Below are 26,595 nucleotides of genomic sequence, written 5' to 3' on the forward strand. Positions count from 1 at the left end.
GAGGGAGGGAGATATAGGGAGGGAGACAGAGGGAAGGAGACCGGGAGAGAGAGGGAGTTGGAGGGAGGGAGGGAGTCAGAGGGAGGGAGTCAGAGGGAGGGAGTCAGAGGGAGGGAGACAGACGGAGGGAGGGAAACAGATAGAGGGAGGGATAGAGAAAGAGGGAGGGAGACAGAGGGAGGGATATAGAGGGAGGGAAGGAGATAGAGGGAGGGAGACAGAGGGAGGGAGATATAGGGAGAGAGACAGGGAGGATAACAGAGGGAGGGAGATAGAGGGAGGGCGACAGAGGGAGGGAGATAGAGGGAGGGCGACAGAGGGAGGGAGATAGAGGGAGGGAGACAGAGGGAGGGAGATAGAAGGAGATAGGGAGATAGAGGGAGGGAGGGAGGAAGATAGAGAGAGGGAGACAAAGAAAGGGGGACAGACAGAGAGAAACATACAGAGGGAGGGTGACCGAGGCAGACCGACAGAGAGGGAGACAGAGAGGGCGACAGAGAGGGACAGAGGGAGGGAGACAGATGGAGGGAGGGAGATAGAGGGAGAGATAGACGGAGGGAGGGAGATAAAGGGAGGTAGATGAATAGAGGTAGATAGATAGAGGGAGATAGCTAGGGGGAGATAGGGAGACAGAGAAAGGGAGACAGGCAGAGGGAGAGAGAGAGAGAGAGGGAGACAGAGGGATGGAGACAGAGGGATGGAGACAGAGGGACGGAGACAGAGGGAGAGTGACAGACAGAGGTAGACAGACAGAGGTAGACAGACAGAGGTAGACAGACGGAGGTAGACAGATGGAGGTAGACAGACGGAGGTAGAGAAGCAGAGAAGGAGGCAGAGAGGGAGGCAGAGAGGGAGGCAGAGAGGGAGACAGAGAGTGGAGACGGAGAGGGAGACAGAGAGGGAGACAGAGAGGGAGACAGAGAGGGAGACAGAGAGGGGAGACAGAGAGGGGAGACAGAGAGGGGAGACAGAGAGGGGAGACAGAGAGAGGGACACAGAGAGAGGGAGACAGAGAGGGGAGACAGAGAGAGGGAGGCAGAGAGGGGAGACAGAGAGGGGAGACAGACAGAGAGGGGAGACAGACAGAGAGGGGAGACAGAGAGGGGGAGACAGAGAGGGGGAGACAGAGAGAGGGAGACAGAGAGAGGGAGACAGAGAGAGGGAGACAGAGAGAGGGAGACAGAGAGAGGGAGACAGAGAGAGGGAGACAGAGAGGGGAGACAGAGAGAGGGGAGACAGAGAGAGGGGGACAGAGAGAGGGAGACAGAGAGGGGAGACAGAGAGGGGAGACAGAGAGGGGAGACAGAGAGGGAGACAGAGAGGGGAGACAGAGAGGGGAGACAGACAGAGAGGGGAGACAGAGAGGGGGAGACAGAGAGGGGGAGACAGAGAGAGGGAGACAGAGAGAGGGAGACAGAGAGAGGGAGACAGAGAGAGGGAGACAGAGAGAGGGAGACAGAGAGAGGGAGACAGAGAGGGGAGACAGAGAGAGGGGAGACAGAGAGAGGGGGACAGAGAGAGGGAGACAGAGAGGGGAGACAGAGAGGGGAGACAGAGAGGGGAGACAGAGAGGGAGACAGAGAGGGAGACAGAGAGGGAGACAGAGAAGGAGACAGAGAGGGGAGACAGAGAGGGGAGACAGAGAGGGGAGACAGAGAGGGGAGACAGAGAGGGGAGACAGAGAGGGGAGACAGAGAGGGCAGGGAGACAGAGAGGGGGAGACAGAGAGGGCAGGGAGACAGAGAGGGAGACAGAGAGGGAGACAGAGAGGGAGACAGAGAAATGGAGACAGAGGGACGGAGACAGAGAGAGGTAGACAGACATAGACAGACAGAGGTAGACAGACAGAGGTAGACAGACGGAGGTAGACAGACGGAGGTAGACAGACGGAGGTAGACAGACGGAGGTAGACAGGAAGAGAGGGTGGCAGAGAGGGAGGCAGAGAGGGAGGCAGAGAGGGAGGCAGAGAGGGAGGCAGAGAGGGAGGCAGAGAGGGAGGCAGAGAGGGAGGCAGAGAGGGAGGCAGAGAGAGGGGAGACCGAGAGAGGGGAGACCGAGAGAGGGGAGACAGAGAGAGGGGGGACAGAGAGAGGGGAGACAGAGAGAGGGGAGACAGAGAGAGGGGAGACAGAGTGGGGAGACAGAGTGGGGAGACAGAGTGGGGAGACAGAGTGGGGAGACAGAGTGGGGAGACAGAGTGGGGAGACAGAGTGGGGAGACAGAGAGGGGAGACAGAGAGGGGAGACAGAGAGGGGAGACGGAGGCAGGGAGACAGAGGCAGGGAGACAGAGGCAGGGAGACAGAGGCAGGGAGACAGAGGCAGGGAGACAGAGGCAGGGAGACAGAGGCAGGGAGACAGAGGCAGGGAGACAGAGGCAGGGAGACAGAGGCAGGGAGACAGAGGCAGGGAGACAGAGGCAGGGAGACAGAGGCAGGGAGACAGAGGCAGGTAGACAGAGGCAGGGAGACAGAGGCAGGGAGACAGAGGCAGGGAGACAGAGAGAGGGAGACAGAGGGAGGGAGATATAGGGAGGGAGACAGAGGGAAGGAGACCGGGAGAGAGAGGGAGTTGGAGGGAGGGAGGGAGTCAGAGGGAGGGAGTCAGAGGGAGGGAGTCAGAGGGAGGGAGACAGACGGAGGGAGGGAAACAGATAGAGGGAGGGATAGAGAAAGAGGGAGGGAGACAGAGGGAGGGATATAGAGGGAGGGAAGGAGATAGAGGGAGGGAGACAGAGGGAGGGAGATATAGGGAGAGAGACAGGGAGGATAACAGAGGGAGGGAGATAGAGGGAGGGCGACAGAGGGAGGGAGATAGAGGGAGGGAGACAGAGGGAGGGAGATAGAAGGAGATAGGGAGATAGAGGGAGGGAGGGAGGAAGATAGAGAGAGGGAGACAAAGAAAGGGGGACAGACAGAGAGAAACATACAGAGGGAGGGTGACCGAGGCAGACCGACAGAGAGGGAGACAGAGAGGGCGACAGAGAGGGACAGAGGGAGGGAGACAGATGGAGGGAGGGAGATAGAGGGAGAGATAGACGGAGGGAGGGAGATAAAGGGAGGTAGATGAATAGAGGTAGATAGATAGAGGGAGATAGCTAGGGGGAGATAGGGAGACAGAGAAAGGGAGACAGGCAGAGGGAGAGAGAGAGAGAGAGGGAGACAGAGGGATGGAGACAGAGGGATGGAGACAGAGGGACGGAGACAGAGGGAGAGTGACAGACAGAGGTAGACAGACAGAGGTAGACAGACAGAGGTAGACAGACGGAGGTAGACAGATGGAGGTAGACAGACGGAGGTAGAGAAGCAGAGAAGGAGGCAGAGAGGGAGGCAGAGAGGGAGGCAGAGAGGGAGACAGAGAGGGAGACAGAGAGGGAGACAGAGAGGGAGACAGAGAGGGAGACAGAGAGGGAGACAGAGAGGGAGACAGAGAGGGGAGACAGAGAGGGGAGACAGAGAGGGGAGACAGAGAGAGGGACACAGAGAGAGGGAGACAGAGAGGGGAGACAGAGAGAGGGAGGCAGAGAGGGGAGACAGAGAGGGGAGACAGACAGAGAGGGGAGACAGACAGAGAGGGGAGACAGAGAGGGGAGACAGAGAGGGGGAGACAGAGAGGGGGAGACAGAGAGAGGGAGACAGAGAGAGGGAGACAGAGAGAGGGAGACAGAGAGAGGGAGACAGAGAGGGGAGACAGAGAGAGGGGAGACAGAGAGAGGGGGACAGAGAGAGGGAGACAGAGAGGGGAGACAGAGAGGGGAGACAGAGAGGGGAGACAGAGAGGGGAGACAGAGAGGGGAGACAGAGAGGGAGACAGAGAAGGAGACAGAGAAGGAGACAGAGAAGGAGACAGAGAGGGGAGACAGAGAGGGGAGACAGAGAGGGGAGACAGAGAGGGGAGACAGAGAGGGGAGACAGAGAGGGGAGACAGAGAGGGCAGGGAGACAGAGAGGGGGAGACAGAGAGGGCAGGGAGACAGAGAGGGAGACAGAGAGGGAGACAGAGAGGGAGACAGAGAGGGAGACAGAGAGGGAGACAGCGAGGGAGACAGCGAGGGAGACAGAGAAGGAGACAGAGAAGGAGACAGAGAGGGAGACAGAGAGGGAGACAGAGAGGGAGACAGAGAGGGTGACAGGGAGGGAGACAGAGAGGGAGACAGAGAGGGAGACAGAGAGGGCAGGGAGACAGAGAGGGGGAGACAGAGAGGGCAGGGAGACAGAGAGGGAGACAGAGAGGGAGACAGCGAGGGAGACAGCGAGGGAGACAGCGAGGGAGACAGCGAGGGAGACAGCGAGGGAGACAGCGAGGGAGACAGAGAGGGAGACAGAGAGGGAGACAGAGAGGGAGACAGGGAGGGAGACAGAGAGGGAGACAGAGAGGGAGACAGAGAGGGAGACAGAGAGGGAGACAGAGAGGGAGACAGAGAGGGAGACAGGGAGGGAGACAGGGAGGGAGACAGAGAGGGAGACAGGGAGGGAGACAGAGAGGGAGACAGAGAGGGAGACAGAGAGGGAGACAGAGAGGGAGACAGAGAGGGAGACGGAGGGAGGGAGAGAGAGGGCGATAGAGTGTGACAGACTGAAGGAGGAAGGGAGACAGACAGACAGACAGAGGGAGGGAGGGAGGGAGACAGACAGAGGGAGGGAGAGATAGAGAGAGAGAGAGATGTGTGTATGCCGGTTCTGGTGGCTCAGTGGACGAAGGCGTCCGCTGCAGGGGCCTGGTTTCAACCTCATGGTCACAGTTCTTTTTTTTCTCTAGCCCCTTCCCCCTCCCCCACTGACCCCGCCTCCACTGGTGCGGCCCTCGGCCACAAACCACACTGTAAATTCGGCCCGAGAGAAAGTTTGTGAGTACCCATGCTATAGAGGATCCCCTAACAACCCACCCAGCTCTGGTGTGGCCTTTGGCTAGTCATAGCCAGCCTGCCACTACCAGACATGTTTCTGACCTCATGGGGTGAGAGCCAGCGCTCAGAGGCCAGAAACAAAACCTGCTCAGTGCGGAGGTGCTCACACCTCCTTCAGGCCAGACTGGCCTTTCAGATTTGGAAGCTTCAAAAGCAACGCCGCCTTTGAAGTTCAGCCCAGGCTTCCACAGACAGTGGGGAAGGCCAACCCCCCGGTTCCTGCTCCACATTGGGCAAGAAACCAGGTGGTAAAATCGGTTAGATGAGTAGGAGGGTCTACGCTCAGCCAGCACCTCCCCTAGAGCAGTGCAGGCTCTTTAAACCTCTCTCCTGAAAATCCAGTGTAGGCACCTTAAAGGTAGGAAGCCTATTGGCTACTTCATGTCTCCCCCTGTAACGCCCCTAAATTCAGTTTTTAGACCTCCCTAGACCAGGAACCAAAATTCAACGGAGAAGAGCAACACCAGGCCAAAGAAGACTCGATGCCTGAGAACTGAAGACCTGCTGCAGAAGAGAATTGGCACCAAACCCTGCCTGCTGCCTCAAGGAATTCGACAATTGTAGCATGCCCGGTCGTTCTTGAACCTGAGAAGGCGCACCTCATGCCTCATCAAAATTGCCAAGCACCTCCTTTGTAGTGAAGATATTACGCTGCTGCACACCTCAGGCACCGATCCGACTGAGTACTGTTTGTAGACGTTTTCGCACCCGAACAACTCGGATCTGTCTCCTTGCCAAGTTTGGAGACATCAGGAGCTTCCGAGCTGCACCTCACTAATACCTGGGGTACCAAACCCCCAAAAGCAAACAGCCAGATGAAGAGTCTGTGCCGGATTCCAGCGATACCAGAAGTAAGCACCCGTCGAGGGAATTCGAGACCCACATCCTGAGTGGCCCAGCTGTCATAAAAAACACACAAGATGATGGACGGAATGTTGCACAATGGCAAAACATTCACCCCCCAGTCATAGATCTGGGTTTAATCCATCGTTATTTTGCTCACCAACCCACCCCAGTTCAGACATGGCCATATGCATGACTGGGGGGTGAATGTTTTGCCATTGTGCAACATTCCATCCATCATATTGCGTGTTTTGCTGTTCACCCTATGTGGGAAGGGTATGCCCAGACGTGGGTCCCGTGCTCACTAAGCCACTGGAGTCAAGCTATCCTTGCTGAAGACGGCTGATAGCCACAAACCGGTCCTAGGATGCTTGATTCTGGTCCAGGGAAGACATGGCTTGGCAGTTCGGGCTGGACTGTTCCCATGAGGCACAGGGTCAAGACAGATTTGCATATGGCCATGTCTGACTGGGGTGGCGTGGTGAGCAAAATAGCGATGGATTAAACCCAGATCTGTGACTGGGGGTGAATGTTTTGCCATTGTGCAACATTTTGTCCATCATCTTGTGTGTTTTGCTGTTCACCCTATGTGGGACGGGTATGCCCAGACGTGGGTCTCTTGCTCACTACGCCACTCGAGTCAAGCTATCCTAGCTGAAGACGGCTGATAGCCAGAAACCGGTCCTTGGATGCTTGATTCCGGTCCAGGGAAGACATGGCTTGGTAGTTCGGGCTGGACTGTTCCCATGAGGCACAGGGTCAGACTGATTTGTATATGGACATGTCTGAACTTCTGTGGCTCTGTGAGCAAAATAACGATGGATTAAACCCAGATCTGTGACTGGGGGTGAATGCTTTGCTATTGTGCAACATTCTGTCCATCATCTTGTGTGTTCAGCTGTCATAAAAGCGCCTCTTCAAGTTGCCTGCTCCTGACCACGGGGGCTTCAATGACGCTCATCGCCCGATGACCTATCTGCTCTGCACCCGACCCCACCAGCCCCGGTAACGATGAACCAGTCAGGCTTTAGTGGTCCTGAGACCCTTGCAACCTCCTACCTCCAGTGGGACTCACCAGACTTACCTCCAAGTCCTCCAGTGCAGTGCCTTTCCAGGTGGCCCCCTTCGTCGTAGTGCACTAGCTACCAACCCCTGCAGCACCCTGCTCCCGGCTGAACCTGGGATGCTCCCGAACTTCTATGGTTGGAACGTTGTACCTGGTCCTGCTGATGGCCTAAAATGAAAAGGTGAACTTCGTGAAAGCATTGCATGATTTTATCTGGGTTTCTGTGCTTTTTAAGAAATTGCGCACACAAGTGATATATTTTCCGAACTCTTAAAAATCATAACTCCTAAAGTACTGTAGATCGAAGTTCTTGGTCTTAAAATATACATAAAAATCAATATTATTTTTATAAATTGGTCTCAGATTTATCCTTGAGTGTATCTCATGTATTTCTTCTTGGAGGACAGCAATCTGCTTAGCACTACCCTCTAAAAAGCCTAATTGCTCACCCACACTGTCACAGAAAGAGCACTGTGCACCATTTCAGGACACACTGGACTCTGCACATTGTTGTTCTTTTTAGTACACTATCTAGAGAGCCAGCCTCCTACAGTGCTGATTTTTTTTTTTTTTCAAAAATAAAACTCATGTTTTAGAGAAAGTAAGGAAAAACATTGGAATTTGTTAATCGATTGCAGAGTATGAGGCGAGTGGATAGGAAAAGAGCGCGGCTTCAGTGCAGTATATGTAGTCAGCGGACAGGGAAAGAGCGAGGCTTCAGTGCAGTGTATGTAGTCAGCGGACAGGGAAAAGGTGAGACCTCGTTGAAGTATATGTGTCGAGTGAGTGAGTGAGACTCCCTTGAACTGTGTGAAGCCAGAGATTATAAAGTGAATGAGACTCTATTGAAGTGTGTGAGACCAGATGTTATAAAATGAGTGAAACATTTAAAGTGTGCAGCTATGAGTGTTGACAAATTTCTTACATCCTGTTCTCCTGTTGTCCCACAGAGGTACGTGCAGTGGGCACTGCCTTTCATCATCTTTGGTGCCACCGGGATGTCTGCTGGCCTCCTGGGCCTCCTCCTGCCTGAGACACTAAACACCATCCTACCAGAAACCATAGCAGACTTGGATACGTGCGTCTACCGCCGCCTGGGGGACGAAGCCGTACCCCTGCAGTCCTTCAAGAGCACAGAGGTAAGTCTTCCTCCACACTGTAGCACAGGATACCTCGAATGCCTCAATATTTGCAAAAACAGTTGAAACGATATGGGTATAAGTGATACCTTCATTAAGGTTACCTGAAATGCCAAATCCATGTCCCCTGACGGATGTGTTGTTCCCTCGGCTTCCTCTTCTCCAGTCCCCAGGCTTGTGTAGATAGTCTAAAGGCCAACAGAGCTGAGGAAATCAAAAGGTCTTGCCCAATTGGCTAGAGGGTTGTTTATACACACAAGAGATGTGTGGAACGCAACACCTGTCGGAAAGTATTACAATGATCATGTTTGTAATGGAGCAAGAGTGGAGAAGCAACTCTCATAAAGAACCATTCCCTCTGGATCCTCTGTAACCTTTTACATATGTGGATGCATCACAATATGAACATGTGTGTTACACAATACATGCAAGTAATGCGGATAGCAACATATAGCAATGTGTTTTAATACTTCTCTGGTGCATTGTGTTGTACCTATTTCACTTAATTGTCAGCTGTTCTCCTTTGAAGAGCCAACGTCTATGTTTGCACCTAGATCTCATCTGAGGCATCTTACAGCAGCTGTGCGAGTTATTCCTTTTTTCATTCATTCTTCTCTTTTTCCTTGCCTCCTTTTTGGAGATTGATATGTGTCTCTTTCTAGGTCAGTGTGTGTGTGTGTGCGTGTGTGTGTGCGTGCGTGTGTGCGTGCGTGTGTGTGGGTGTGTGTGTGTGTGTGTGTGTGTATATATATATATATATATATATATATATATATATCCATAACTCCAACCACCTCCTACCGCTCCACTTTACTCCGGGTGCCTCCTCAACGCGCGGTGGGGCGCGTAATATATTACCAACACACAGTTCCCATCCGTGGAGCTGCTACGCAAATGAGGACACTCCAGCCCAGTTTTTCGATCTCCGCTTTTAGATTTATTTCCTGCGCACACACACAGCTAACAAGCAAACGCGTTTCGGCGTTGCCGCCTTCGTCAGTGCTCGCCAACGGAGTCATTTTTTAGAGTTTAAATAAAGTTAACATTCACAAAAACATCACGTGTTAAAATGGTAAACATAAAAGAGGCACACTAAATTCATTTGCATTCGGCAGCCATCTTTGAATGGTTAAATCACCATTCGCATTCTAATATGCTGCTAAGGATGTTTCCTCATTAACTAGAAATGCGTAATTTTATACAACGTGTTTAAATTTTTCAATACATTTTTATAATCTCATTTTGGAACGTTTTATCCATATTGCTCTTAATACATATCTACTGTATTTTTCTTACGTTCCTTTGCCTAGTTGAGGATACAGTCTTATTGTTCCAGCCCTGGATGGGCATACTCACCCATTCTTAATGCAGAATGCGTCAGAGAACATTTTAGAGAGTGTGCCTCAGGGTATCCTAGTAATTATAGTGCCCTGGATGGGCTTTTAATATACTCCATATATTTTGGAGAGAAACCCTCATATAAGGTGATTGGGGCAGCGTGCAGTGTCATGATTTATGTGAATTTTACAAAGAGTATTCAGCTCGGGGGGTTCTGTACATTTAATGGTGTAGTTGGACCATTCCTATAGATGTGCCCACATCTCCTCTTCATTGTTCAGGCCTGTCGGGATCTTGGTCTGCAACATAATAATGTAGCGAGATTCCAGCATTCTCAGCTTCCTAACCCAGTCTCCTCCTCTTTCTGTCCTCACCAGCTGATCCAGTATGAAAAAGGATAGCAAGTTGTTATTACTTTGGTGCTCTTTTTCATAGTGGCGAGCCACTGGGTATGCCTGATCTTTCAGGTTGATGGCCCTCATATGCTCGAGGACCCTCAACTTGGTCTGCTTGATGGTGCTGCCCACGTATCTCTTTCCACATGGGCATACTAAGCAATACACCGTAAACTCAGAATTGCAGTTTAGCAGTTTTAGAATTTTTTTCTTTCTTTGCCCCCTTCCCGGTACTTCATACTCTTTCACTTTCTGGGAATTTTTGCAGGCCTTGCATTTCATGCATGGGTAAAAACCCAATGCAGGAGCTTTCTTTCTCTTCTTGCTCTCGAAGTGGCTACTCACTAGATGGTCCTTCAATGAGTGACTTCTACGATAGGTAACCAGTGGGTAATCAGATAGTGACTTCCCCACTATACTGTCTGATTTCAGTATATTCCAATTCCTGCGTAGGATTTGGAATACCTCCGATGATTTATCATTGAAGTTGGTTATCAACCTCAACGATGCATCTCCTGTCTTAACTTTATCTACCAGGAGTTCCTCCCTTGGTCGTGAGTCACTTCTCCTCTCTGCCTCATCCAAAATCCCTCTGAAGTAGCCTCTTCTCTCAAATCTTCCTCTGGACTCTTTTTTAGCCTTTTTGTACTCTTGATCTGTGGAGCAGTTCCGCTTGATGCGTAAGAACTCCCCCAGTGGTATGTTGTTAACTACCGAGCGTGGGTGGCAACTTCCGGCATGTAAAATCGTATTGCCGGCGGTCGGCTTTCTGTACAGGGATGTTTCTATTTTGTTATCCTGTATGTATACCCTTAGGTCTAGGTAGAAAACCTCCTCTTTGCTGATGTTGCTAGTAAATCTCAAATTGAGATTATTCTCATTGAGGCTTCTTATGTATTCCTCGGCCTCCTCATGTGATCCCCGCCACACGATGAAAAGATCATCAATGTAGCGGGTCCACAGAGAGATTTTCTCCACCCACTTTTCGTTGGGCCCCGCCCAGGCCACGTGCTCCTCCCACCAGCCCACAAATAAATTTGCGTAACTGGGGGCGAAGCACGTGCCCATTGCGGTCCCCTGCAGTTGTAAATATAACTGGCCTGAGAACAGAAAAATGTTTACTAGGATACCCTGAGGCACACTCTCTAAAATGTTCTCTGACGCATTCTGCATTAAGAATGGGTGAGTATGCCCATCCAGGGCAGGAACAATAAGACTGTATCCTCAACTAGGCAAAGGAACGTATGAAAAATACAGTAGATATGTATTAAGAGCAATATGGATAAAACGTTCCAAAATGAGATTATAAAAATGTATTGAAAAATTTAAATACGTTGTATAAAATTACGCATTTCTAGTTAATGAGGAAACATCCTTAGCAGCATATTAGAATGCGAATGGTGATTTAACCATTCAAAGATGGCTGCCGAATGCAAATGAATTTAGTGTGCCTCTTTTATGTTTACCATTTTAACACGTGATGTTTTTGTGAATGTTAACTTTATTTAAACTCTAAAAAATGACTCCGTTGGCGAGCACTGACGAAGGCGGCAACGCCGAAACGCGTTTGCTTGTTAGCTGTGTGTGTGCGCAGGAAATAAATCTAAAAGCGGAGATCGAAAAACTGGGCTGGAGTGTCCTCATTTGCGTAGCAGCTCCACGGATGGGAACTGTGTGTTGGTAATATATATATATATATATATATATATATATATATATATATATATATATATATATATATATATATATATATATATATAATTCACTGAAAAAACCATAGGTTATAGACCATATATAGTTAGGAATTCGCATTTACAAAACCTTATTTTACTCACACAAAACCATTGAAATTCCATATATAGTTAGTTGCACTAACTATATATCGCGCACCCGCAATCCACTGCTGATGATGTCACATATTACATCATTCATGACATGGTCAGTGACATCACTGATGGAATAAAGTGTTAACACTTAAAACATTTAATTTGCAAAGGAACAAATGAGGGGGTTCATTTTTCCATAGAAATTATGATTATTGCTGAAGAAAGAAAAATTAGGGCACATTTTGAGTGACTTCTCAAATCCTCTTATATTTCATTAAAAAAATTCTGATATGCAGTCTCCCAAGATGGCCACCAGAGACAAAAGAGCCCAAATGTAGCCCAAATATCAGCCAGATGTAGCCCAACTATAGCCCAATGACAGAATGTCCCAGAGTGTTCTAAAGAACAACTAGAACTCTAACAGTCTTACTTATGACAAAAGTATGGCACACCTGAAGTCATCTTGATTGGAATGAAGTGGTAACACTTAATACATTTAATTTGAAAAGGAAAAAAATGAGGGGTGTCATAGACCATATATAGTTAGGAGTTAGCATGTACAAAACCTTGAAAATTCACTGAAAAAACCATAGGTTATAGACCATATATAGTTAGGAATTAGCATTTACAAAACCTTATTTTACTCACACAAAACCATTGAAATTCGCATATATAGTTAGTTGAACTAACTATATATCGCGCACCCGCAATCCACTGCTGATGATGTCACATATTACATCATTCATGACATGGTCAGTGACATCACTGATGACATCACTGATGACATCTCAATTGACATCACTGATGACAACATCCAGTGACTGTATGCTTCTGTAAAGTTAAAATATGTCTTACATATTGAAGAATGAGTGGATGTATAAGTGTCTGGATGAAGGATTTAGTAGGTGTCTGACTGACTGTATGAGTGAGTGATTAAATGTGTCTCACTGAGTGCATGGTTTAGTGACTAAACTGTCTTAATTTGTGCATCATTATGTCTGTTGTTCTGTAAACTGCTGCATGTGTTGATCAGTAGCTATATGAGTAACTATATGGGTTATTGATTGGTTGCCCAAGTATTTGTATGGGAGAGAGTGTGTGTGTGGGTGGCTGGGAGGTGTATGACTCTGTGCATAGATGTGTGAGCAGTTGATTCACTAGATGTATGGGTTCAAAAGTGCATGTGGAAACAGCTGTATGGGTGGTTGACTGTGTGCATGAGTGTATTGGTGAGTGAATGGATATCTCAGTGCTACATGTCAAAGTAAGTACATATGTAAAACACAGTACATGTGAGAGTTGACATATATAACTAACTGTGCATAAGAGCCAGTGAATGTGTGAGTGGCTGTATGGATCATTGTGAACTTGTATCAGGGATTGTATAAGAGAGTAAATATGTGTTAGTATATGTTTGAATAAGTAAGGTGTGTATAACTGTATAGTTGAGGAAATGGAGGTGTGATTGATTCTTTACATGACTGACTAGGTGTGTGAGTAACTCCATGGATGAGTGACGGGGTGTGAGTGTCTGTTTACACTGATTGTATCTAAAGTTATATTAGAGTCTGAAGAGGTTCATCGTATTATCACATGAATGATATCATCAGTGATGTGATCAGTAATGTCAAATGAGATGTCATCAGTGATGTCATTTGAGATGTTATCAGGGATGTCATCAGTGATGTCATTTGAGATGTCATCAGTGATGTCATTTGAGATGTCATCAGTGATGTCATCAGTGATGTCACTGACCATGTCATGAATGATGTAATATGTGACATCATCAGCAGTGGATTGCGGGTGCGCGATATATAGTTAGTGCAACTAACTATATATGCGAATTTCAATGGTTTTGTGTGAGTAAAATAAGGTTTTGTAAATGCTAATTCCTAACTATATATGGTCTATAACCTATGTTTTTTTCAGTGAATATGTATATATATATATATGTATATATATGTGTATATATATATATATATATATATATATATATATATATGTATATATATATCTGAGCTAACTATAACTTACGCCACTATATATATGTATATATATCTGCAAGCTACTAGGACGCACTCCCAGCCAATGTTAACCTTCCGGTTAATTAAAGATGAAAGACCAGCATGAGTCTTCCAGGTAATTCCTTTATTGCCAACGCGTTTCGAGGCCACAGCCTCTTCTTCATGGGCAGTTTAAGATGCGCCAAAGAAGTTCCAAGTACTTCACTTCATGCTTCTTTATATACAATCCCTAGTGGGCCATGCCGATTGCGGTAACTATGTAATGCATGCTGGGACACGTAGTCCGATTTGGAAAATATTGTTTCGAGGCATATGAGCTGTAGAATACATACTTGTGCATAGATCGCCGTCTGGTGTTGCACAGATCGCCATCTGGTGTTGGGCTCTGATGTTTGCACTTTGTTGTTGTATTGGAAGAAGTCTTTATAGTCACAAGATAGAAGACTCCTCCTGGAGGATAGAGCACATGGGCATCGGCTCCATCTTTTAATAGTATTTTTCTGCGATCGGGTTCGGATGTGATCTGCTGCGCTCTGGTACGGCACCGTGTTTCCAACCCTTTTCGACGCGCAACCCATCAACACTCGATGGTATTGTTTCGTTTGCGTGCCCTTTCATGCTCTAACCTTAAAATCCTCGATTCTGGTGGTTGATGCGTGCCGCTGGGCCTATCGGTGCCATTCGGTCCTATGGCTAATGGGAAGGACTTCATTTGAAAAATGCCTCCAGTGTGGAGCTAAATTTCCACATAGTAACCACCACAAGGTCTGCAACCTTTGCCTCTCACCAGAACACGAGGAAAGGGATTGCCAGCCCTGCGCTTCTTTTCGCTCCAAGAAGACTATCGTGATCGTCGGGCTCAACGACACGTTATGGCTTAAAAGGCTGCACTGGTGCCGGACAATAGTTTCGACGATGGACCCGATCAGGACCAAGCAAGCCGCATCTGGTTACCCATAAAACACAGTTGGTACCAAAATCAGGGATACACCCTATTCCTGTGACACCCAAAACGGCCTCGGTAATGAAACCCTCGGCACCAAAAGGCCATAAGTCCTCGAAACCGAAACAACACCAAAAACCTTCGGATCCGAAGAAGATTTCGGACTCGACATCGAAGGAGCACAAGATCCCTTCTACGGCTTCAGAGCCCAAATCAAAACCACTATCGGAACCAAAAAAAATCAGCACCAGAAGCAGACACCAACCAGGAAGAACTGTTTCGGCCAGATCCATTTGATCCGAAACAAAAGACATTACATGTTGACTCTAAAACAGGCCATATTGTTAATGTTCCAGCAATGAAGGGTAAATCGGATACCTCCCACTCTCCTGAGGTACCTGTGAAGAAATGAGATTTTGCAACTTCACCCTTAAAACTCTCTTCTCCTGTTCTTCCTACCAAATCTTTGTCTCCTACAAACTCTCCTATACACTCTCCTAGACTCTCTCCAATACTTCCATACTCACCCTTACCACTACAGGATGAGGATGATCTAGGGGACGGGGGTGGACACTATAAGGATCCCTTAGATTAGGGGTCTCCAAACCGGTCCTGGGGGCCGGATCCATGCCAGATATTTTGGATATCCCCATTGAGATACATGTAGTAATTTTAAAAATCTGGCATGGATCTGGCCCTCCAGGACCGGTTTGGAGACCCCTGCTTTAGATGACCCTGATGATGACACTATTCCACCACAGGATGCATGGAATGATTACAACAATCCCACAGATCCTCCAGACATACCTGATCCGGATGTATACCCATTTAGACCATCCCCTCCAGACGACAATATAGGTTTTAGTCTGATATCCTGCCCAATATCGTGGGGTTCAACAACATTCAGATTCCATTCAGGAGGATTTCCTACTTGATACATTTGCTCAGTCACAAAAATCAATACAGACATTACCCATGCTTAAAGATGTCATTAAACATGTGCCAGGCATATTTTTTTTAACTCTTTTTATTGTAATTATAATGGAGAAGTGTGGCTCAATGATTAGAGCGGCAGACCCTGATGCAGAGGTCTAGCCCGGGACCAGGGTTCAATTCCCCACCTCGGCGGGTCTTGGGCTCAAAATTCCACGGACCTGATAATTCTCGCCTTGGTGCCTATTCCAATCATGGAGTCCCACTCTGCAACTCTGGGCAATAGCTTGCTTAATCTCCACAACGGCCCCCACAACGCTAAATGGATGCCTGGCCTCCCCTTGGGGGTGCCCAGGAGTGGACGCCTCACAGGGAAAGCCAGGACGGGTTCCACAGCGGTATTCGTACAAGCGCCTTAAGACCCTTACGGGTGAATAGTGCGCTATACAAGTATCAATTTATAATCAAGGCACATGTTGGTCAAATAGTACATGCAGACAATCAATTCTGACATCATCGGCATTATGGCAGTGTTCGCAATAATGGTATACACAGTATAGCAGAGTGCAGTATCCCCCTCAAGAACTTCACTTCCCCCCACCATTGTCATCTTCCGACTCTCTTTCCTTCTGTGTCCTTGGTGGCTCACAAATGTACCCCCTGAATTTGTTCCAAGCCCCCCATACCCTGCTCCACTTCTGAGCACAGCCTCTATTAATAAATGCTGCTTTCTCTGCCACCATGGCCGTGTCTAGATCCGCGCCAGGCATATTTAAAGACCCTATCAGGACCAGGATTCTCAATCCTCGGATTGATAAAAATATAAACCTGCCCCTAACATTCCAATTTACATTGAAGGACAACTCCCTTTAGATTCTTTGGTAGTCTCAAATGCAAGGATACGGGCTAATTCCCAAACCTCTGTTGATGCTCCACCTCCAGAAAAAGAGTCTAAACTGCTGGATGCATCAGGCAAATGAGTTGCCTCCCAAGCAGCCAATCACTGGAGAATAGCTAATGCACAAGCTGTTCTTGCCAGATATGACGGGACTCACTACGATGAGCTTGAAGATCTTATTCAACATTTACCTGACCAATACAAAGCTAAAGCCAACGATCTGGTCCAAGAGGGCAAGTTAATTACAAATGCATCCATCATTTGTGCCCTCGATGCAGCAGACACTGCATCTACATCTCTCAACACCAGTGTCTTACTTCGCATGGTTGCGCATTTCTGGTTTTAAACAAGGAGCGCAAAAAACTATCTTAAATCTGCCGTTCGATCAAGAACACCTCTTTGGCCCAGCTCTGGATACAGCTTTGGAAAAAATAAACAAAGACACAGACACTGCAAAATCAATGGGAGCATTACAATCTAAAACACCACAAGATTCCTTTTGTCGCTCCTTTTATAGGGGTGCATCCAAAAACATTAGCATAGACACTTCTTCCTCCTGCACGAGTCCCACACAAACATCCCCCAACAAGACATATTTTAGAGGTGGGTACTGAGGAAATAATAACAAGGGGAGAGGCCGAGGTAATAACAACCGAACCTCCCCTACTTTACAAGAATGTTTAGCACCTCAGTAGAACAAGACTCAAGTTCAACTTTCAGATCTGGTGTTGGTGGACTGCCGCACACATCGCTCTCTGCAGTGGTGGAACACACAAAACCTTTCCAAAGGGCGGCTGTTCCAAGACCCAGTCCCACAGATAGTGCTAACAGCGGACGCATCGCTCACCGGCTGGGGAGCCCATCTCTTAAACCATACAATTCAGGGCAGGTGGACCCCTCAACAAAAAGTGATCCACATCAATCACCTGGAATCACTGGCAATCTTTCTAGCATTGAAATCATTCCAGACACATCTCATCAGCAAAACTGTTATTGTCCACACCGACAATATGACAACAATGTATTATATACCAAACCAAGGAGGAACACATTCTTTGCAGCTTTCTCAACTAGCGCAAAGCATATGGAGATGGGCCATCCCACAAAAGATATACCTTCTAGCAGCACATTTTCCAGGGGTACACAATCAGATTGAGGATCTGCTCAGCCGTCATACACAGCAAATCCACGAATGGGATCTTCATCCTCAAGTTCTTCATCCATTTTTTTCAAATGTGGGGCCACCCAGACATGGATCTGTTCACCACACATTTAAACACAAAATGCCCAAGCTTCGCCTCCAGGTATCCACACCCGTTGTCCAAAGGCAATGCGATATGGATGAACTGGTCAGGCAGATTTGCGTACGCTTTTCCGCCTCTCCCGCTCATTTCATTAGTGCTTTGGAAGCTCAAACAACAATCTCTCAGAATGATCCTAGTTGCTCCAACAGGGGCCCGGCAACCATGGTTCACAACCCTGCTGGAACTCTGTAGTTCCACATCAAAAGTTGCACCTCTCCCCAAAGCTTCTCACGCAGAACCATGGAGAGATGAGGCATCCAGATCCTGCTCAACTTAACCTAGTGATCTGGCTCCTGAAGTCTTGGTTACCTCAATCTCCCGCCAGAGTGTATGAACGTCATCACGGAGGCTAGACGTCCTACCCCTAGAGCATGCCAGGCCGCTAAATGGGAAAGATTTGTGATCTACTGCAATAACAACCCAATCAATCCGCTAGATGCTTCAACTCAAAACATTATTTGTTATCTCCTGCATCTACAAAAATGTAATCTAGCATTTACCTCTATACGATTACATCTTGCTGCTGTAGCTGCTTACCTAAAAAACAAACAACACTTGTCATTGTTTAGGGTACCTTCCATTAAAGCATTCGAGGAAGGCCTTAAGAGAATAATTCCTCCCCGAGTTCCAGTGTGGAATCTAAACATTGTCCTTACCAGGCTCATGGGTCCCCATGTGAACCTATAGATAAATGTGAACTACAGTTTCTCACATGGAAAGTAGCCTTCCTTGTGGCCATCACATCTCTCAGGAGAGTTAGTGAACTCCAGGCATTAACCATACAAGAACCATTTTTACAAATACATCACAACAAAGTGGTTCTTAAGACAAACCCTAAATTCTTACCAAAAGTAGTTTCTGCTTTCCACCTTAACCAGTTTGTTGAACTACCAGTCTTTTTTCCTCAACCAGACTCAGTAGCAGAACGGGCTCTACATACTCTTCACGTCAAAGGAGCTATTCTTTAATGCATTGACAGGACAAAAACTTTCAGGAAAAGTAAACCACTTTTTGTAGCTTTCTCACCACCATATAAGGGCAATCCTATATCAAAAGCTGGAATTGCCAGGTGGATCCAGATATGCTACCAAAAAGCAAAGCATACATTATCCATTTCCCCTAGAACGCATTCCACACGCAAATTAGGGGCTTCTATGGCATTCTTAGGGAACATTCCCATGGATGACATTTGTAAAGCAGCAACTTGGGCTACACCACACACCTTCACAAAACACTATTGTGTAGATGTGCAGGCAAAACAACAGGCTAGTGTGGGCCAGGCTGTACTAAGGACACTTTTTCAAACCACTGCAACAGATGCAGGTGGCCACCGCTAGGGAGAGTACTGCTGTACAGTCTATGCACAAGTATATATTCTGACCCTCGTATGCCTAAAACGGAAAATGCTACTTACCAGTATGCATCTGTTCTTGGCATGTAGAGCTGCAGAATTATATGCACGCACCCGCCTCCCCAGGTACCTTTATCTGTTGCAGTACTATCTTACTTAGATACCTCACACATGGCTATCTCTTGCTATTTCTCACAAACTCCATCATCACCCTTTATGGCGTAGAAAAAAACATAGAGTCGATGCCCCTGCGCACTATCCTCATAAGGAGGAGTCGCCCATCTCGTGACTACAAAGAACTTATTCCAAGACATCAACAAAGTGCAAACATCCGAGCCCAACACCGATCTATGCACAAGTATACGGATCACCAGCTTTGCATGCCAAGAACAGATGCATACTGGTAAGTAGCATTTTCCTTTTTCCCTACCTTATTGCCTTTTTTCTGCAGTTCAATTGACCTCATTCTGCTGCCCTTTCACATGTTGCCTTAGAGGGGAATACTTGGTGACAAGGGATCTGGTTTTCAGAGAGGATAGGCTAGAGAGCCGCAGGACCAGACCGAAGCTGTGCGCGTGCAAGCTCGCAAGCTCTGTGCAGAGCGGACCTGGGACTGGTATTGTTCATCTCAGGTTCCGTCTAGTGAAAGAATTTCTCCGTGTTCCACCAAACTCCACCAGACATCAAGCTGGAGCACATTCTTAAATCCTGGTTTTTGGCGATCTCGCATTGGGTAACTAGAACCAAAACTAATTTAAATTCTGAAAGCGATGTCGTATCATGCTGTAAATTTCCTTAAAATTTCAAATTGACGATTAGTGCCCGATGAATCAGAATCTTTAGTTAAATGCCTCCGATACAAGGCACATTGAGGCAGTCAATGCATCTTGCGATGTCCTCACCTGCTCAGTGTTGTCAGTTCTTGCATGGGGCGCCTCCCTGGTGTGTACAAGGACTACGAGCTCCTTCCTTACAACGTAGGATGCCAGACTTGACCTTCTAAGAGTTCTGAGTGTGTGTTCTTGTCGATTGAAAGCATGCTTTACATGTGAATGTTTTCTATCTCTTGTAGAGTGACCGAGAAGACCCAAGTGCGGAGAGCAGCAGTGCAGAGGAAGAGTTCTATGACGCTGAGGAAGAGGAGGAGCAGCTGTTAAAATGACTTTAGTCGTGCCAAAGAGTGCCCTGTACGAGCATCCCTCGGGCCCTGCGTCCGTCGACCAAACGGGGACTCGTTGCGTGGCATTGACGGGCTTCCAGAGACTGCTCTGCTGCTTTGTTGGCCTGAGGTTGGAGGAACTCCTCACAACCTCTTTATTTAAAAGTAACGTCCATGACGAGCATTGAAAAAAGACTCCTATGCAACAGAATGTCTATTTTTATAAATCCAACAGTTGTCAATTATTGGCAGCGACCGTATGATCTAAAAGGGTCTCTGACGATGGTAAGAGTTAGAGAGCAATAGACGTCTTACTGTTAATGTGGTGCCTTCAGTTGTAGGGGTGTACGCGACGCTTGTGATGTGTTCACCATTATGTCTCATTTCTCGGTCCGCTAACTTGCTATTTTCCAGAGATTCACATGTTTATTCCCCAGCATCCCTCAAGGCGCAAACCAGTGAATAACTTGACCAGTGAATGTCAATTGATGGGAGATTCAAGGTTGAGGAACCACAGGTCCTGGTCGAAGCCTTTGTCTTGGTTCTTATTGAGACCGTGGTTGCTTCTCAATGTGGCGGGTGCTGATGGGTTCCAAGGCTGTCCTCGTGTAGGGAGAAACAGCGAGTTAGAGGGGAAACGGTGGGTCGCCAGGTATACAATGGCTTCTCACCGTGATTAAACAGCATCCGCTCATCAGTTACAGAGGTATCTTGCGGCACTAGGCTGACCTGTGCTGAGAGTGGAGCTGCTTACGGTTGGCATTGATCTGATTGTGCCTAGAAGTAGTAGGGAACGCTGCTGGTGGTATGAAGGGGCCTTTATGTACAGTGGCATTACAAGTTGCGAGTACTGACCAAGACATCCCTTCTCTTTTACTACACATTCCTTCGATGAAGAGCTTTTACCATACCATCTCCACGCAGTTCCAACTGGTTTATGACCCTAGGTATGGTGATGCTTCTTCTCCCATAATGTCCCTGTGTTTTAAGTCCTTGATTACTAGGGGTTGCACTTGGTGACTTCAGAAGTAGTACTTGATGAATGGACCAGCAGGTAATCGGACATGCACGCACAAGCAGACACGTTCTGCCTGCATGTCCCCGCACATTGTGCGAGAGCGGTGCCTCCTATGGCTACAGATTGAGAGTAGTCTATTCAAGGACAGCGCCCATTGCTCACAAAATGTGTCTTTGCATAGAATGGCATAAAATGGGCATTTGCTATTCCCAGATGGTAAATCCTGTGCATATACTCACTTCCTTTGTGCGTATCTTTTTCTCCATTCCATCACCTACACAATCCTTTATGGTTTTTTCTGCATTGTCTCTGTCCCTGTACGTAACCCCGTATGTCAGTTGCCTTTACCTGTGAACAGGCCCCTTGTTTACTGCTTCTAGGTGATTCTGCCCTTGCTCTTTCCCTAGGTTTGCATTCATTGCTGTATCCCCCTAGGCCCTTATCTCTTTTATTGTTGCCCCGGTACATGATTTGCTGGGACTGTCTCCCCTATAATTCTCCTATGGCCACAACCTAATGTACTAGTTTCTTTCCCTTACTCCTTGCCCTGTGTCACGCTATATGATCGCTAGGTCAGTCTCCACTCGTGTCCACTATTGTCCTGTGCACACCACTTAATGAACTAGTTTCTTTCCCTTACTCCTTGCTGTATACCCCGCTACATGATCTGCTGAGTGTGTCTCCCCTCCTCCCTCGCCCTCATACCCCGGTACATAATCTATTTTGCCTGTTTTTCTTATTCACTGTTGAACAACCAGTACATAATGACCAAGGTGACTGGGTAGGGCCTCAGCTCATGTAGGTATCAGGGATGGAGTACAATTAGCCGTTCGTCCGTGGCAGTGTAGCTGATAGAACCGTAGCTCGTGGTATCATGGGAAATTGTAATATAAGATTTCCGCCTCAGCGGCATTGCTGGTGGTGAAACTCTAGTTTGTGCCAGTGCTTATGAGGGTGCTCCAGCCGCTGCAGCAGCGCAGGCGGTGAACGAAAGATCTCCCACGCTTGTCATTATGAAGGAGAGTACCTCCAGCAGAGGTGCAGGGGGCAGCGCTAGAGAGGTGATCGTAGAATTCTAGGTCATGTCGGTGTGTTGCAGGATACCTCCAGCTGCTGCACAGTACAGAGGGCTGGTCGTAACATTCTAGCTCATGTCACTTTGTTGCAGGGTACCTCCAGCTGCTGCACAATACAGAGGACTGATTATGGAATTCTAGCTCATGTCAGTGTGTTGCAGAGTACCTCCAGCTCCAGCGGCTGTACAGAGGGCTTATCATAGATTTCTACCTCATGTCAGTGTGTTGCATGGTACCTACAGCTGCTGCAACAGTGCAGGAGTCCGATGGTAGAATTCTAGCTGATATCCGTGTGTCCGAAGGTACCTCCAGCTGCGGCAGTAAAGGAGTCCGCTGGTAGAACTCTAGCTGATATCAGTGTGTCGCAAGCTACCTCCAGCTGCGGCAGTGCAGGAGTCCGATGGTAGAATTCTAGCTGATATCAGTGTGTCCAAAGGTACCTCTAGCTGCAGCAGTGCTGGAGTCCGCTAGTAGAATACTTGCCCGGGTATCATATTGTAAACTATCACCAGCTCCTGCTGTAGTGCAGAAGGACGAGGGCTGAAGTCTAGGTGATGCCAGTGTGTCGCAAGCTACCTCCAGCTGCGGCAGTGCAGGAGTCCGATGGTAGAATTCCAGCTGATATCAGTGTGTCCGAAGGTACCTCCAGCTGCGGCAGTAGTGCAGGAGTCCGCTGGTAGAATTCCAGCTGATATCAGTGTGTCCGAAGGTACCTTCAGCTGCGGCAGTGCAGGAGTCCGCTGGTAGAATTCCAGCTGATATCAGTGTGTCCGAAGGTACCTTCAGCTGCGGCAGTGCAGGAGTCCGCTGGTAGAATTCCAGCTGATATCAGTGTGTCCGAAGGTACCTCCAGCTGCTGTAGTGCAGGAGTCCGCTAGTGGAATACTTGCCCTTTTAGTATATTGTAGACTATCACCAGCTCCTGCTGCAGTGCAGGAGTACGATGGTAGAATTCTAGCTGATATCAGTGTGTCGCAAGCTGCCTCCAGCTGCGGCAGTAGTGCAGGAGTCTGATGGTAGAATTCTAGATGATATCAGTGTGTCCGAAGGTACCTCCAGCTGCTGCAGTGCTGGAGTCGCTGGTGGAATAGCTGCCCTGTTAGTATATTGTAGACTTTCACTAGCTTCTGCTGTAGTGCAGTAGTCCAATGGTAGAATTCTAGATGATATCAGTGTTTCTAAAGGTACCTCCAGCTGCGGCAGTGAAGGAGTCCGCTGTTAGAACTCTAGCTGATATCAGTGTGCTGCGAGGTACCTCCAGCTGCGACAGTGCAGGAGTCCGATGGTAGAATTCTAGCCAATATCAGTGTGTCCGAAGGTACCGTCATCTCCTGTTAGTACATTGTAGACTATCACAACCCCCTGCTGCAATGCAGGAGTCGGATGATAGAATTCTAGCTGATACCATTGTGTTTCAAGCTTCTTCCAGCTGCTGCAGTAGTACAGGAGTCCGATAGAATTCTAGCTGATATCAGTGTGTCGCGAGGTACCTCCAACTGCTGTAGTGCTGGAGTCCGATGGTAGAATTCTAGCCAATATAAGTGTGTCCGAAGGTACCACCATCTCCTGTTAGTATATTGTAGACTATCACAAGCTCGTGCTGCAATGCAGGAGTCAGATTTTAGAATTCTAGCTGATTCCATTGTGTCGCAAGCTTCCTCCAGCTGCTGCAGTAGTGCAGGAGTCCGATAGAATTCTAGCTGATATCTGTGTGTCAGAAGGTACCTCCAACTGCTGCAGTGCTGGAGTCGCTGGTGGAATACTTGCGCTGTTAGTATATTGTAGACTATCACCAGCTTCTGCTGCAGTGCAGGAGTCGGATGGTAGACTTCTAGCTGTTATCAGTGTGTCCGAAGGTACCTCCAGCTACGGCAGTAGTGCAGGAGTCCGATGGTAGAATTCTAGCTGATATGAGTTTGTCCAAAGGTACCTCCAGCTGCGGCAGTGCAGGAGTCTGCGGTTGGAATACTTGCCCTGTTAGTATATTGTAGACTATCACCAGCTCCTGATGAAATAAACGAGTCAGATGGTAGAATTCTAGCTCATGTGAGTCTGCTGCAGAGTACCTCTAGTTGCCGTGACAGTGCAGCAGGTAGAGGTACCCACATCAGATCAGAAGGAAGCAGTAGCATCTCTTGTGTGGTTTCAGGATATCTTCCAGCTTCAGCAGCAGTTTAATGTAAAACCTCAGGTTCCTTAACTGAATGAGAGGTCAGTTTCCCTTCGTGGGGGTCATAATATTGGCACCAAAGCCCGCTTCTGTCCTTCACCGGGGCTTTACATGAAGAGACAATGGCAGGACATAGAAGTTGCCTTCTCATCTTTCATTGAACTGTCTAAAGCTACCTCATGCATTATTTCTGCTAAATATGTGCCTTGAGATTAATATTTATTTTGGATCAACACTAAAAGGAAAGGGGTCCAAGTTTGTTACACCATGAAATAAAGTGAAGGTTGTTTTTTTTTCTTTGTTTTTTTACATGTTTACTGAATCTAGCCATCGCTGCCTTGAAGGCAGGAGTTTGGCTATTTTAAAATTGTATTTCATTTTACTATTATTTTAACAAGTTTTTGTCCATCTGTTGCTTTTTTCATTAGCACTAGGGTGGACAGCCTTTCACCCATGGACAGTCTTTCACCCCAAGCCCCCTCGCCAGAGTAGAATGGCTCAATTGACTGTCGAGGACATGTAGCTGTTCACCTCTAAGGTGGCAATTAAGTATAAGTAGCCACTGTCCCTATCCCCCTTCTCTGCATTGGCAGCATATGCGCAGCCTGTAATGTTCTGATTCTACATTTGAAAGTTGAGTGACATGGAGGAGAAACACTCTGGCTCTGCCCGCGCTGTTACCCTGCAGTCTGCTCTGCCCTATGAATCGGAGTGTGTTGAGTTTAGTGCTTAAGAGCTCTGTGCATGTAGGCCCTTCAGTCTTCTCTTCAAGGGTACAGCCAAACAGACACTCCAGATGCACAGAACAGCAGCTCATCTGAAAGAACAAATGAGATAATATTACATGTGTTTTTAAAGATATATTGTTTACAAAAGTCCTCTTAAAGAGGAGATTTACATTGCTAAGGTCCCACGCACAATAATAAAGGAGATATACTGCTTTGAAAGGGAGTGATGTATTTTTGTGTACTGTGGTCTTAAGTATTGTCTGCTGAGCACATTTCCTCCAGACCTGTTTCATGGGGGTATAGACATTGTCTAATGAGCTAACCGAAGGCATGGTCTTTGCCCAATAGTGGGATCTGGTGCAAACAGTAACACTGTGTACTGGTGAGTGTGAACTCTGCACTCACAGCAGCCGGCTGTCACTCCGGCACGGCACAGACAGTAGTGCTCTCGAGATGAGGATGGATTTGTACATTCACAGCTGCAGGCTGTCACTCCGGCGAGGCACAGAGAGTAATGCTCTGGTGGCAATGATGGACATGTACATTCACAGTAGCAGGCTGTCACTCAGGCACAGACGCTTTGGAGGTGACAATGGATGTTGGACCCGGTCCTTTTGTAGGGTCATACCTGAACTTTTTGCCTTTTTGTCTTTTTTCTGACCTGGTGTTGGTGGTTTTAGGACTCTGGGCACTTTAGCACTGCTGTCCAGTGTAAAGTGTGTAAGCTGTTTGTGGTAAACATGGTAAGATTGGTCTACACCTGTTTAGCGTATTCAATTTACCTATCAATCCCTTGCAAAGTGGTATCTCAGATACCCAAGGCCAGTAAATGCTACTGGAGGGCTTGCAGCGCTGATTGCGCCACACACCAAAGTAGCCTTTCAAACCTGTCTCAGGCCTCTGCAATTGCAGGGCATGCGTGTGCAGTTTACTGCTGCTGTAAGTGGCACATAAAGTGGGTGCCACGTCTGTGACTCCCTTTATACTACATATCAATCACCCCTAAGGAAGGCCCTAGCTAGCCCTATGGGCAGGGTGAAATGTAGGTAAAAGGTAGGAAATGTGCCTTTACTGTGTGGCATGTCCTGGTAGTGACAGACATTTTGGTTTCTCACTACTGTGAGGCTGCCCTCTCATAGGAATGCATTGGGGATTACCTGGTAAGTGGTTCAGTGGTAATTCCTGATATGAGAGGGGTAGCGTGATCAAGTTTGGTATGTTTGGAATAGTGCTAATAAATGCTGCGTCACTGTGTGTGCAGATTTATTATCACTATTTTAGAAATGCCACTTTTTGAAGTTGGCATTTCTGTGTGCTGTGTGTCTTTGTGCCTGCCTGATGTGTATTGCATGTCTGGCTCCGGAGTGACAGGGGCTGGGGAGGTGCGCTGGCTCCAGAGGGGCTGGGTGAGTCTGCGCTAGGCTGAATAGGCAGATCTGCACTTGAAGTGGTGGGAGGAGTAGTCCCTGAATAGGTCGGTG

The 26,595-nt window shown here is 47.8% G+C and overlaps 1 protein-coding gene across 1 annotated transcript in view; it reads left to right on the plus strand.

Annotated features, from left to right (window-relative positions):
* Nucleotides 1-25,333, plus strand: part of LOC147669002 (solute carrier family 22 member 15-like) — a gene marked incomplete at its 5' end in the record, with an annotated part of 58,745 nt that extends 33,412 nt beyond the window's left edge. Inside the window, 2 exons of the mRNA XM_086948291.1 lie at nucleotides 7,763-7,951; nucleotides 20,036-25,333. Of these exons, the coding sequence (XP_086804417.1) occupies nucleotides 7,763-7,951; nucleotides 20,036-20,125 (279 nt within the window). The remainder of the gene's footprint in view (nucleotides 1-7,762; nucleotides 7,952-20,035) is intronic.
* Nucleotides 25,334-26,595: the final 1,262 nt, after the last annotated feature.

The sequence above is a fragment of the Lissotriton vulgaris genome, unplaced genomic scaffold (assembly GCF_964263255.1).
Source record: "Lissotriton vulgaris unplaced genomic scaffold, aLisVul1.2 SCAFFOLD_655, whole genome shotgun sequence".
NCBI lineage: Eukaryota > Metazoa > Chordata > Amphibia > Caudata > Salamandridae > Lissotriton > Lissotriton vulgaris.